This window comes from Chrysochloris asiatica, unplaced genomic scaffold (assembly GCF_000296735.1).
Source record: "Chrysochloris asiatica unplaced genomic scaffold, ChrAsi1.0 scaffold00115, whole genome shotgun sequence".
Taxonomy (NCBI): domain Eukaryota; kingdom Metazoa; phylum Chordata; class Mammalia; order Afrosoricida; family Chrysochloridae; genus Chrysochloris; species Chrysochloris asiatica.
In genome coordinates, this window is record NW_006408633.1 from 9,491,571 (window position 1) to 9,505,100 (window position 13,530).

General features: G+C 43.5%; 1 protein-coding gene across 2 annotated transcripts in view; it reads left to right on the plus strand.

Annotated features, from left to right (window-relative positions):
* LNX1 (ligand of numb-protein X 1, E3 ubiquitin protein ligase) overlaps positions 1-13,530 on the plus strand; it is a 155,563-nt gene that overhangs the window by 4,961 nt on the left and 137,072 nt on the right. Inside the window, exon 1 of one of the 2 annotated variants that reach the window (XM_006868063.1) lies at positions 11,265-11,356. The exons of the other annotated variant lie outside the window; for it this stretch is intronic. Coding sequence (XP_006868125.1) covers positions 11,265-11,356 — 92 coding nt within the window. Of the gene's footprint in view, positions 1-11,264; positions 11,357-13,530 lie in introns of those variants that run through there. 2 annotated transcript variants of the gene reach the window in all.

Sequence of the window (13,530 nt, forward strand, 5' to 3'; positions counted from 1 at the left end):
TCATATTGTGCCAGAACGGTTTGACTTAATTCCATCATTTCCACGCTTTATAGGTACGGGCACGTTATACATGAAAAGATGCAATATATGTTTGTGTTTGAGGCTGTATTCATTTCCTGTCGCTGCTGTAACAAATTCTTACAAATTTAGTGCTTTAAAACAACACGAATTTATAATCTTACCTTTTGAGAGTTCAGAAGTCTGACCTTGGGAGGTCTCACAGGGCTTAAGCCAAGTTGCTGGCATGAATGACTTCACTGCTTCTGGAAGCTTGAGGAGAAAATGTTCCCAGCTTCTACAGCAGGAGTGGGGAACATCCAGCCTGTGGGTCTTATAAGACCCACGAAATCATTTAGTCTGACCTTACCAAGGCAATCAGCTCCAGCCATCACGTTGTTGTTAAGTACCGTCGAGTCAGGTCCAACCCATAGCGACTCTGTATAGAGTTTCCAAGGAGTGGCTGGTGAATTTGAACCACCGACCTTGTGGTTCAAATCAACTTTGCAGTCCAGTGCATTAATCCACAACGCCGCACCACACCAGGACTTCAGCCATCACATTAGGGGTGAGTTAATTAAATGTCTGATCAAACATAGCAGGCTAATTCTTAAATTGATCATTTTGTATGGCCCACAAATGACATTATAAATTTTGGCAGAAAAGTGTCCCCACCCCTGTTATAAATGAAGAAATTGAAGTGATGACAGAGCGATAATGAAAGAGTTGGGACTTCACCTCTTCTGCTTCCTTTCTACTCTACTTCAAAAACCAGTGGAGTCCTGGTATGACGCTGTAGAGAAGCACTCGACCACAAGGTCGATTTGAATGCACAGTTGGCGGTTCAAACTCACCAGCCGCTCCTATACAGAGAGTTGCTATGAGTCGGAACCAACTTGACAGCATTAAACAGCAATAACAGCAAACCCTGTTCTAGAGGCTGCCTGCTTCTTTTAATTCATGCTCTCCTCCCTCCACCTTCAAAGCCAGCAGCATTGCATCTGCAGATTTCTCTGTCTTTGCCTCTGCTTCCATCAACACATCTTCTCTGTCATGCTTGCCTCCTTCTGACAAGGACCCTCGCAATTATATCAGGCCTACCCAGATAGTCCCATATAATCTTCCCATCTCGAGATCCTTAGTTTAATCCCAACCACAAAGTCCCTTTTGCCATGAAACGTAGCATATTCACAGGCCCCTGGAGTTATGGTGAGGATATCTTGGGGAGCAAAGATGTCAGTTTGAGGACTAAGCCATGGTATTTTCAATAACCTCATTTGGATGTGAAAGCTGGACAGTGAATAAGGAGGATCGTAGAAGAATTGATGCCTTTGAGTTGTGGTATTGGAGGAGAATACTGAAAGTGCCATGGACTGCCAAAAGAACCAATAGATCTGTTTTGGAAGAAGTGCAGCCAGAGTGCTCCTTGGAGGCCAGGATGGCTAAACTTCGTCTGTCATACTTTGGGCGTATTGTCCTGAGGGAACAGTCGCTAGAGAAGGATGTCATGCTGGGTAAGATGGAGGGTCAGAGAAAAAGAGGAAGACCCCCAACGAGATGGATCCGCCAGGTGGCATCATTGATAGCGTCAAGTATGGCAGCGGTAGTGAGGTTGGCCTAGGATCGGACATTGTTTTGTTCTGCTGTGCATGGGGTCACTATGAGTTGGTTCCAACTTGATGGCACCTGACAACAATAACAACATCTTGGGGAGAGGGGAGATGTCATTGTTCTGCCATCCACAGCTTTGTGAGGTGAAAGTGAGAGAGGAGATAGATGAGGAGAGAAAGAAACGGAAGCACTTTCTGGAGAGAAAGTGAACAAAAAATGGATTCTCATTCCCTCAACTCAAAAACTTGATTTGGGACCAAGAATATCTCTAAAAATAGAGACAAGTGGCACATGGTTCTAAAGTTGACACTGGGACGGAAGTGGGGAAAGGGAAGGGCTGGAAAGAGGCCTTTGGCGACTGGTGGGGTGTCTGGGAGAGCGATATCCCAAACACTCAGCTGCTAGAGCCGAATTTCATTCACCCGCCCACACAGCAGTGTGTGACCCACACACCTCTAGGAAGCCCAAGATACAGGCTCGATTCACACTCAGCTGATAATAAGATGCGCTTTTGAAAAACAACAGTGAAGAAAGAATCCAGAACTAATTGAAATTGCATCACTTCTGTGAGCTGTGGCCTCCGAGTCCTTCTGAGGGCCTTCTGATCAGCAGGTCTCTGTGGAGAGGAAAACTCCCACATAAATGAAGCGTTAGGCCTCCACACCTGCTCTTGAAGCTCTTCACACTTCAGCTTCCTAAGTAGGTTAAAACCAGCATTTCCAAAAATAGATGGTATATATGAGTCATCAGATGCTTAACATAAACTCCCACTCCCTTGGCATTTTATAGGCAGGGATTAAGAATATGAAGCTAATGCAGAACCAAACTGAGGACCCTCTTGGGTCTTGGGCCTGTGAGTGAACCAGTGAACCATTTCTTTTCCCTTCAGAAGAGACATTAAGAAGATTAAGTGGTTAAGGCCTCTGGAGTCTCTTGAACTAGGAAAACGAAGAAGTTATGAGAAGGCAAGTGTGCTCCTTAGATTTCTATATGAGGTCTCTGGGTTGGTGGTTGCTTATGGGAGTGCTGTCTTACACATGTGTTGAAAATGTTGTTGTATACATTTTGCCTCTTAAGTTCTATATTTAAAATGTGATGAGTTTGTTTTGTTTTCTTTTTGAAATGCTCTTTGGATCATGGCATTTTAATGAATTATGTAGGCTGAGAAACCATAACTGTCATTCTGACCCAGACCATCTGTCCCATCACTGGAAGGCTATATAAAGGTGACACTTCCATTTCCTGGACACTTAGGCATAAGACCATCACCTGCATATAATAGTCTTCTTTTTCAAGGATCCACAGTAAACTAAACCTTGAGTGAAAGAACAAGTTATATAGGCTATGATTTCTGCTTCTGAAGAAGTGGCATTTTAAGGGTGAAAGAAGTTGAAAACCCCAGCACATTGAATTGTTTCATAGTTCAAGTCACTTTGCCCTTCCTTTTTACGCATTTTGTAACAATGGGAGATAATAAAGCTGACCCTCCTTAAGTATTTACTAGAGTGAATAAAGTGATCATTGTTAAATGTTTTAAAAGCTGCGCTGAATGAAAATGTGATATATAACATTGGGCCCAATACACACCTAGCTTAAAGCTCCCTGGGGTTATTTTCTTGATTAACTTTGTACCCAAGATCCTGGGAGTTTCTGCTCCAATGACTTCCCTAGAACTTCTGTTGACCTTCACGTTCATCAGGTGGCTCATTCTGTAGTGGTTGAGCTCAGCACCGGTCAGTTAGCTGTCTGTAGTGTAAGAAAATGATAACCAATGCAAAGGAATATATGTTACAAGTTACAGGTCTTGGTGACTATTGCAGCCTGTTAAACCCTATACAGGATTGCTAAGAGTCAGAACCGACTAATGGTGCTTAGCAACAGTAATAATAAACATCTCCCCCACAATTCATGCTTTGATATACATTCTTTTTTCTTTTTAACTTTTTACTGTGAATTGGTTTTACATTCAACAAATCATATACTTTGCTTCATTACATGCTTGCAAACCCCTCCATGTACCAACAGTTAACAGCATTTACCACTATTCACTTTAACTCTTGCATTCCTCCATGTGTCTCCTGCTACCTTCTTCTTTCCTCTGCCAACCTCCCTCTTGTTGTATATCGCCTGCCCCGTCACCCATGTTAACAGCTGTTCTGTGGGAGAAAGATGAGGTGTTCTGCTCCCGTAAAGATTTACAGCCTCAGAAATTCTGTACAGGGTCGCTATGAGTTGGAACCGACTCTATGGCACACAAGCCACCACCACCCTCTTGTTGTTGTTGTTAGGTACCTTTGAGCCGGTACCGACTCATAGCAACCCTATGCACAACAGAGCAAAACACTGCCCCATCCTGGGCCAACCTCACAATTGTTGGCACGCTTGAGCCCATTGATGCTGCCACTTGGCCAATCCATCTCGCTGGAGGTCTTGCTCTTTTTCTCTGACCCTCCACCTTACCAAACATGATATCCTTCTCCAGAGACTGGTCCTTCCTGACAATATGTCTGAATTATGAGAGACGAAGTTTGGCCAGCCTGACCTCCAAGGAGCACTCTGGCTGCACTTCTTCCAAAACGGATCTATAGGTTCTTTTGGCAGTCCATGGCACTTTCAATATTCTCCTCCAACACCATAACTCAAAGGCATCAATTCTTCTATGGTCTTCCTTATTCAATGGCCAGCTTTTGCATGCATATGAGGTTATTGAAAATACCATGCCTTGGTACCCTCTAGCCAATGGATAATTTTTCCTCCTGTAACCATGATAGTTTGTTTCTTTTATCAAGAGAAACTTAACCAAAAAAAAATCTTTACAACATTGGTCTCATACGATATTTGTCCTTTTGTGATTGTCCTTTGGTAGCGTAGTGGTTACAAATCGGGCTGCGAACCTTAAGGTCAGTGGTTCGAAACTACCAGCTGCTCCGCGGGAGAAAGATGAGGCTTTCTACTCCCGTAAAGATTTACACCCTCGGAAACCCTGTACAGGGTCGCTATGGGTCGGAACCGACTCGACGGCACTTAACAACAACAACAACAACAATTTCACTCAGCATAATGTCCTCCAGGTTCAAGCACTTTGTGAGGTGTTTGCAGCTTCCTCATTATTCTTCACCGTTTGTAGTATTCCATTAGACTTACATTCTTTATAAGCCTTGAATGCAAATTTTTCCCTGGCTCCTAATCAGAGTCCCTAGGTGGTACAAATGTTTAACTCACTTGGCTGTTAACCAAAAGGTTGGAGTTTCAAGTCCACCCAGATGTACTTTGAAAGAAAGGTCTATAATAGACTTCCATTTCTACTAAGATTAGCCTTTGAAAATGTTATGGAGCACAGTTCTAATTTGACACATGTGGAGTTGCCATGACAGCATCTGCTTTTATAGTTGCAGACCTCTCTTGTAAATATCTGGCTTACGGAAGATACAAGACCATTTTTCTGCATTACCTATGGAGTGAACCATTGAGTTTTGGTCAAATTATGCTCCATGTAATTCTTTAAAGAAACATTTTCCTGGTCAATTATTCCCAGAAATCTTCCTTAACTGTTTCTTTTCTTACAGGGTATTTACTGTTTATCTATACAAATGCCCAAACCCTACCTTGACTCTTTGTCCCACCCCACCCCCACCTTGACTCTTGCCTAGTTTGAAATTTATGTGTTACTAGCTGGCTTCTGATCCTGAAAGTTTGGTCCAATTGACTCTTTAAGCAGGCTGAGCCTTCTTTCATTCACAGGTATTAAGTATTGTGCTCCTGGTGCAGTGCTATAGAATAAGCTCTGGACTGCTAACCAAAAAGTTGGTGGTTCACACCTACCAGCCGTTCCTTAGAAACCTTATACAGGGTCGCTGTGAGTCAGAAAAGGCACATAACAACAATAATTGTGTTCCAAGGAGTCCTGGTGTGACACTGTAGAGTAAGCACTGGACTACTGACTGCAAAGTTGGCAATTCAAACCCACCAGCTTCTCAGAAACACTATACAGGATCGCTATGAGTTGGAATCAACTCAACAGCACTTTTAACAACAACGACTGTGTTCCAAGTACTATGGCAAAGAAAACTGTGGAAAGCAAGCCCAGTAGAACTCTTGACTTAGAGGAGTTTTCTGTTTAGTGAAAGGAAATGAGTTTTCAAAACAAAACAGGAGGTAACCGTTGATGTCTGAGGTGATGGTTAACAATAAATAACTGGTGTGGCACTGTAGGATAAAGCACTAAGGTTGATTTGAACCACAAGGTCGGTGGTTCAAAACTCACCAGTCTCTCCTTGGAAACCTAGACAGGGTTGCTATGAGTCAGAACCAACTCAACAGCACTTAACAATAACAGCCAGGCAAAGCATGGGCAAAAGGGTTTGAGTTAGGACTGTTTACTGGCAAAGGAAGTGACAGAGTAATCCATGACCATTTGAGGGCTGGATTTTGTCCCAAAAGAATTGTGTTTATTAGAATTATATTTGATGGCAAGTAATGGAAAATTCCAGGTATAGTAGCGTAATCATGTAGCAGTTTTATTTTTCTTAGGTCACAGAAAGTCAACTGGTAGGAAGTTTGGGGATAGCATGTTGGCATCAGACAACATCAGGGATTCAGTCTTGTTGTACTTTTAAGTTCAGCTTTCTTCCTCAAGTTCGTCAACTCATGGCCTCAAAATAGCTGCTCAACCCCTAGGCTTCACATCCAAGTGTAGGTGTTGCTGTTAGCTGCCATTGAGTCGGTGCCAACTCACAGTGACCCTATGCACAACAGAACAAAATACTGCCCAATCCTGGGCCAACCTCACAATTGTTGCCATGTTTGAGCCCATTGATGCTGCCACTTTGCCAATCCATCTCACTGGGGGTCTTCCTATTTTTCTCTGACCCTCCAGTGACTGGTTTCTCCTGATAATATGTCCAAAGTATGAGACATGAAGTCTGGCCAACTGTAAGGTGGTGGTGGTGGTTATGTGCCATGGAGTTGGTTCCGACTCATAGTGACCCTGTACAGTGTTTCCAAGGCTATAAATCTTTACAGGAGCAGAAAGCCTCATCTTTCTCCCACGGAACAGCTGGTAGGTTCAAACTGCTGACCTTAAGGTTTGCAGCACAATTCGTAACTACTACACTACCAAAAGTGTAGGTAGGCAGGAAAAAAGTGTGGAAACTGACACTGCTTCTTTTGAAAGAGCTGATAGGACCGCGTCACCCAGAAGTTTCTGCTTCTAGCTCACAGGCCAGAATTGAGCACATTGCCTCTAAGAACAAAACCCGGATTCTGTTATAAGGAAGAAGACGGGATTAGACGTTGGATAGGCAACCAGGTGTGGCGCTATAGAGTAGGCACTGGACTGCCTCTGGTTGCCACAGGGACACAAAGCAATAACAACAAAAAAATGGTACTTTCATTTTGTGTTGTATTCACATCCATTAACCGATTTTATCATCTTGAAAAGCAAAGAGGTAAGAATGCAGATATCCTTGCTTCTTTTTTTAATAGAGGTTTGGGGAGCAATCTGACAGGACAGAGAGAGAAATGCAGTCCAATCCCAGCATGAAGTCCACAGCTTTGTTACACACCCATGTTGCTAGGCAGATTTGATCTATAGAGTAAGTCCTAAACATTCAAGGACTTTCAAGAGGAGCATGTTGCAGGACTTTGTAAACCTCTAGATTCAGGAAAAGATTTTATCACATATTTCCCAAATAATAGTGCAAGAAAAAAGAAGGGATGAGAATAACTAAGTCTCCTGGAGGTAAGTTCTGAACTGCCCACTAGACTCACTTGCTACCTATTCATAACAATAGCAAGGAGCCCTGGTGGCATTAACTAGAAGGCTGCTAACAGAAAGGTTGGCAGTTCAAACCCACCCACCTGACAGGAGAAAGATTTGGTGGCAGTCTGATTCTGTTAATGGGAAGTTTTACTTGATCCTATAGGGTTGTGGTGTTGTGGGATAAAACACTGGACTGCAAAGCCGGTTTGAACCACAAGATCAGAGGTTCAAACCCACCAGCCACTCCTTAGAAACCCTATACAAGGTTGCTATGAGTTGGAACTGACTCCACGACACTTAACAACGACAACACATAGTTGCTATAGGATCCCTGGTGACACTGTAGGATAAGCACTGAACTGCTACCCGCAAGGTTGGCAGTTTAAACTCACCAGCTACTCTGTGGGAGAAAGATGAGGCTTTCTGCTCCTTTAAACAATTACAGCCTCAAATAAACTATACAGGGTCACTATGAGTCAGAACCGGCTTGTGGCAACAGTGAGTTTGGTTTTTGAGTGTAGAGATATGAATTGCACTTGATGGCAACATGTTTTTAAAATAGCAATGTTGTTGTTAAGTGCCGTCAAGTTATGTTGTTGTTGTGAAGTCCTGTCGAGTCGATTCTGACCCCTAGCGACCCTGTATAGGGTTTCCAAGGAGCAGCTGGTAAGCTTGAACCACCGACTTTGAAGTTCAAACGACTTTGCAGTCTGATGCATTAGCCCACAACATCATACCCGAACTCCTCATTGAGTCATAGAGACCCTGAATAGGAGTTCTGAGGAGTGACTGGTGGGTTTGAACCACCAACCTTGTAGTTAGCAGTCCAGTGCTAATCATACAGCTCCACAACAGGACTTCAAAATTACAATATTGTTAAATGCCACCATCGAGTTGGTTCCAACTGACAGCATCCCTGTATAGGGTTTCCAAGGAGGGACTGGGGGAGCAGTGAACTGCCGATCTTGTGGTTAGCAGTCCAGTGCTAATCTTACATTGCCACTTATTTCCACCAACTCTCTATCTATTGCCCTGTACTGGCTTGTGTGGTGCTGTAATCCTGGAAACTATGCCCCCAGTATCTCAAATACCAGCAGTGTCACCCGTGGTGGACAGGGTTTCAGCAGAGCTTCTAGACTAAGTGTAGGAAGAAAGGCCTGGTCATTTGCTTCTGAAAATTAGCTAGTAAAAACCCTAGGGATCTCAGGACTATTGTCTGATGTACTGCTGGAAAATGAGCATAGTAGATTGGGCTCCAATAGAGCTACAATTGTGAGGATGGCAGGTACAGGACCTGGCAGTGTTACACTCTGTTGTAAATACATACAGTTGCTATGGGATGGGACCAACTCAAAGGCACCAAACAGCAACAAGGTTGGAAGGCTCTCAGAGTCTGCACCAGTGGACTCAAGTGCACCATCAATCATGAAGCTGTGTGTGAGCAGGCAACATTTCAATCTGTTGTACATGGGGTTGTTATGAGTCGCAGTCAACACAACGACAACTAACAGCAACATCAGCAACAACACTCATTGAGCTCTTTGTACTTTATAAGCATAATTTACTCCACCCCCATCAAAACACTGAGTTACATACACACTGTTATTATTGTCTGTCTTTTACGGAGGAGGAAGTGGAGCTTCAGAGAGGTTAAGCAACATGCACGGTGTTTCACAGGTAATATGTGGCAGAGCTGGGGTTCAATCTCCAGCCTGTCTGCTCCAGCGCCTAAATACCAAACCCAACTTCCTTTTTATTGCTCTTCACAAGTTTTTACTCGTTACTGATGAACATGAACTGTCAAAGGAATGGAATTCAAGCTTGGGCTTCAACAAAATGATAAAGTATTCTATGTCATATGAGCCCTGGTGTGGCACTCTAGGATAATTCCAAGGTCAGTGGTTTAAACCCACCAGCCACTCCTCAGAAACTCTACACAGGGTTGCTGTGAGTCACAATTGACTCGATGGCACTTAACAACAACAGCAACAACATTGTCATATGAAATCAGGATTGCTTGTCTGTGATCTAAACTGTAGAAGTTAAATCTGGATACTCTAAGGGTCTATTGTATTTAAATCCCTTTATGACTCCCTTTGGTGAATCCAACTCTCTGATGCCAAATTCCTTAATTCCTTACTACTTGGTTGAGTGGGGTCAGTCTCACTCCACAAACTCGTCTCTGGCCTTCTTCCTATAAAACTGTTGTTATCATTGCTTTCAAGTGCCTTTGGCTGGGTTCTGACTCATAGTGACCCTGTATAAGGTTTCGGAGGAGCGACTGGTAAGTTGGAATCACTGAACTTGAGGTTAGCAGTCCAGTGTTTATCCTACAGCGCCACACCAAGACTCCTATAAAGTCTAGTTTGGTATAATTACTTGGTTGCTCATATATTTTTTTCCTTTGAACCATTTCTACTAAAAGTAGCTCTTGAGTTGGCAAAATAAATTTTAATGTTCTTGAGTATGGGTTAGAATCCTGGGGGCTTCTGTCACATTCCAGAGCTTAGGCATGCAAAGGAAGTCCTAATATTAGAACAGGTGGTACCCTCCAGAATCACAGATTCTAAAGTGGAGGAGACGGTGAGGTCCACCAGGCAGGTAAGTCTCCAAAGATGAGATGACGAGCTCAGCAAAGTTGCTGAAATAACCAGGGTCATGCTGCTGCTGCCCAATCTTAATTCAGTTACTCAGGAGAGACGGAGAACAGAACAGAAATCCATACATGGTTTGGAATGAATTTGATATCTCTTTAGGCTTCCTGATAGTCTCAGAGAGAATGACACAACCTATTCTTGCTTGGTGTTGTAATGGTAAGCTACCACAGAGCCAGCTCCCAATTCATGGCAACCCCATGTCTGTTACAGAGGAGAACTGAACTCCCAAGAGTTTCCTTGTATGTTGTTGTTGTTAAGTGCCGTCGAGTCGATTCCGACCCATAGCCACCCTGTATGAGATTTCCAAGGAGCAGATGGTGAGCTTGAACCATCGACCTTGCAGTTCAAACGACTTTGCACTCTGGCCCACAGCGCCACACCAGGACTCCACCTTCCTTGTATGTTATTGATGTTAAGTGCCATTGAGTCGGTTCCGACCCATAACGACCCTGTATAGGGTTTCCGAGGAGCGACTAGTAAGCTTGAACCTCCAACCTTGCAGTTCAAACGGCTTTGCAGTCTGGCACATTAACCCACAGCACCACACCAGGACTCCCTTCTTTGTATAGGGGCAACTAAAAAATGCTTTTAAGTCAGCAAGAAAGCTGTCCTTTCTCTTGCAGATGTTAATGTAGTTGCGTGAAATGACTCAAACGCATGTTGTCAATATATGTGCCATACTCAAGAGAGGGGGAATTGGTTTATGTGTCCAACACTCCTGTTTCACGGCATCAGAAGTTTCATTCTTAGCTCAGCTCTCCAGGAGCGGTTCGGTTCCAAAGATGATTATTTCTTACAGTGTCTCCAGGACAGCTTTTGATTATTTGCTTATTCACACCACAGGGTCTGAATGTGCCATGTTCATGCCCTTTTCCAGCTCAGTGTAGCTTCTAGCCCATCTGCTCCCTGCTGGTGATGTAAATGTACCAGCTGCTTCCCAAGAACCAGTCGGCATCCTGCAGGAGGAGACTGATCCCTTCCCGGGGCATCAGCCTGCTTGCTCTCAGCCTCAGCCTGGCACCAACCATGCTGGGTCCCTCCTTTGTGCCCTCTCCCCATCTCAGAGGCAGAGGGGGTAAACCTCTCACAGGCCCCTGATTGGGAGGCGAGGCTTCCTATCAGATTCATTATCATCTACTGCTTATAGGGACAGGGAAAGGTTTGTTTAAAGGGGCTGGGCTGGCCTACAGCTGACAGAGAAGAGGTAGCCAGGAGGCAAGCAGCACTCTGCACGGAAAATGAAGGCGCTTTTGTTACTGGTTTTACCTTGGCTCAGTCCTGCTAATTACATTGACAATGTGGGCAACCTGCACTTCCTGTACTCAGAACTGTGAGTCCCGCACCCCACCCCCCTTACTGTGCCTGCCTGTGTTTGTGTGTTGGGGACGCTGGGGGTGGGCCCTGAGTTAGTATCCTGACTGGTATCTGTCTGGAGGGGGCAATTCCATGTACATAAGATTGTGGCTTGTACAGGAATATATGTACATGAATGAGACGCCCTGCTAGCAATTAAAGTAGCATGCTTAGCTGTCTGTGACGAACAAAAATACCATCAATGTAGGGCTTCTTTCCTGCTTCTGTGCCAATACTGCCTTGTTGTTTGGTTTGGGTTTGGGTCCTCTGGGGTTTTTTTTTTCAGTAGATATGCCTTCTCTTCCATAAATTGAACCAATGAGCAGGTAAGGACAGAGCTTCTGATGGACATTTCTGATTGCAAGTAGATGTCATCCCTTTACAGAGACATTCGGTATGAAAAACATGTATCGTACCAGCACGAGGAAAAGATAGCCCTATGTATGAAAAATATATCTTCATTTTACTTCATTGTTTTTTATAGTTTTTAAATATATGAAGAAGTAGAAAGGACTCAAATTGCCATCACCTAGATTTAATGATTAACATATTGCTACACTTGCTTCATACATATATATATTTTTTTTTTTGCAAAAATGATTTGGGGTCGGTTACACTCACCATGACAGGTCATTAAAATATTAGGAATTTCTCCTAATGATCTGTGTGCATTTTATGAGAGGAAATGATTCATGTCCCCAACCTTTACCATGATGTGTTCCTGGCTCTTTTTTGTTTGTTAGTAAGCTTTTTGAAGGAGGGTTTTAGGTCTGTGTGAGCAGCTTCTAGCAATCATATAAAAAGTGTCACTGTACTTGTGCCTCCCTGTTTGAGGCATTTACAAAAATGTATTTTTCCTTATTAGCCAGAGATAAAAATAGCAAGAGTTGACTTCTGTGTAAATTAGAGTCAGTGGGTAAATTAAAGCAAAGAGTCTAAATAGACTTCATACAGCTGGGATTAGCAAAGGTTGGTTGGTCATAGGAGAGTGAGTCAAAAAGTATTGCTATAAAATCCAAGAGACCTTTATGAAACAAAAATACCAAAATTGTGAAGCTATTGTTTCATGACATTCTCCATCTAGGTCTATCCACTTCTGAAGGTACTATTTCCATCTCTCGAACCCTTCCCTAAAGAATTCTTCACTCTTCAATTCACACCAGGTCAGAACAGCAGTTTTGGCATTCTCAAGTGATTCAGATTGTGTTCCTTCTCAATGTTTTTTGAGTTTGGGGAACAAAATGAAATGTGAATGGGCCAAATCAGGGCTGTAGGATGGATGAGGTGAGGTTTTCCAATGAAATCCTCATAGGACAGCGCTTGCTACCCTCAAAGAATGAGCAGGTACATTGTCCTGATGGAAAAAAACATCCTCAGCACCATTTTCCTGCCCTTTTACTCACCAGTACCACTTGCAATTCTCTTAAAACTTCTTCCTAATAAACCCCTGTGGTCGTTCATTGTCCTTTGAGAAAATCTATCATGATTACCCTTTTGAAATCTAAAAACACAGTCTCCATAACCTTCTGACCTGACCTCTCTGCCTTGAATTATCCCAGCAAATCCCCTTGGGAGCTGGACCTTTTTTTTTTGGAAGGCACCCTAAGGTGTGAAAGACAGGTGCATTACTGAGACAACTCCCACTGATCACAGACATGTTTAGACACATTTTGTTTAGCACCTGTGCATGTATGAATTAGAACTCTAGTAACAATACTTCTTGATTTACTCTCATATTTAGACAGTGATACCACACATCAATAAGGAGCTCTGGTAGCGTAGTGGTTACAAATCAAGCTGCTCATCTCACGGGCAGCAGTTCGAAACTACCAGCTGTTCCATAGGAGAAAGATGAGGCTTTCTGCTCCTGTAAAGATTTACAGCCTTGGAAACCCTGTACAAGGTCGCTATGAGTCGGAACTGACTCCAAGGCACATAACCACCACCACCACCACATATCAATGGAGTCCTGGTGTGGCGCTGTGAGTTAATGCGCTGGACTGCAAGGTTGGGTTGAACTGCAAGGTCAGTGGTTCAAGCTGCTGCTCCTTGGAAACCCCAAACAGGGTCACTATGAGTCAGAACCGACTCTAAGGCACTTAACAAAAACAAACCACACATCAATGGGAGTGCAGCAGCTCCATACCATAA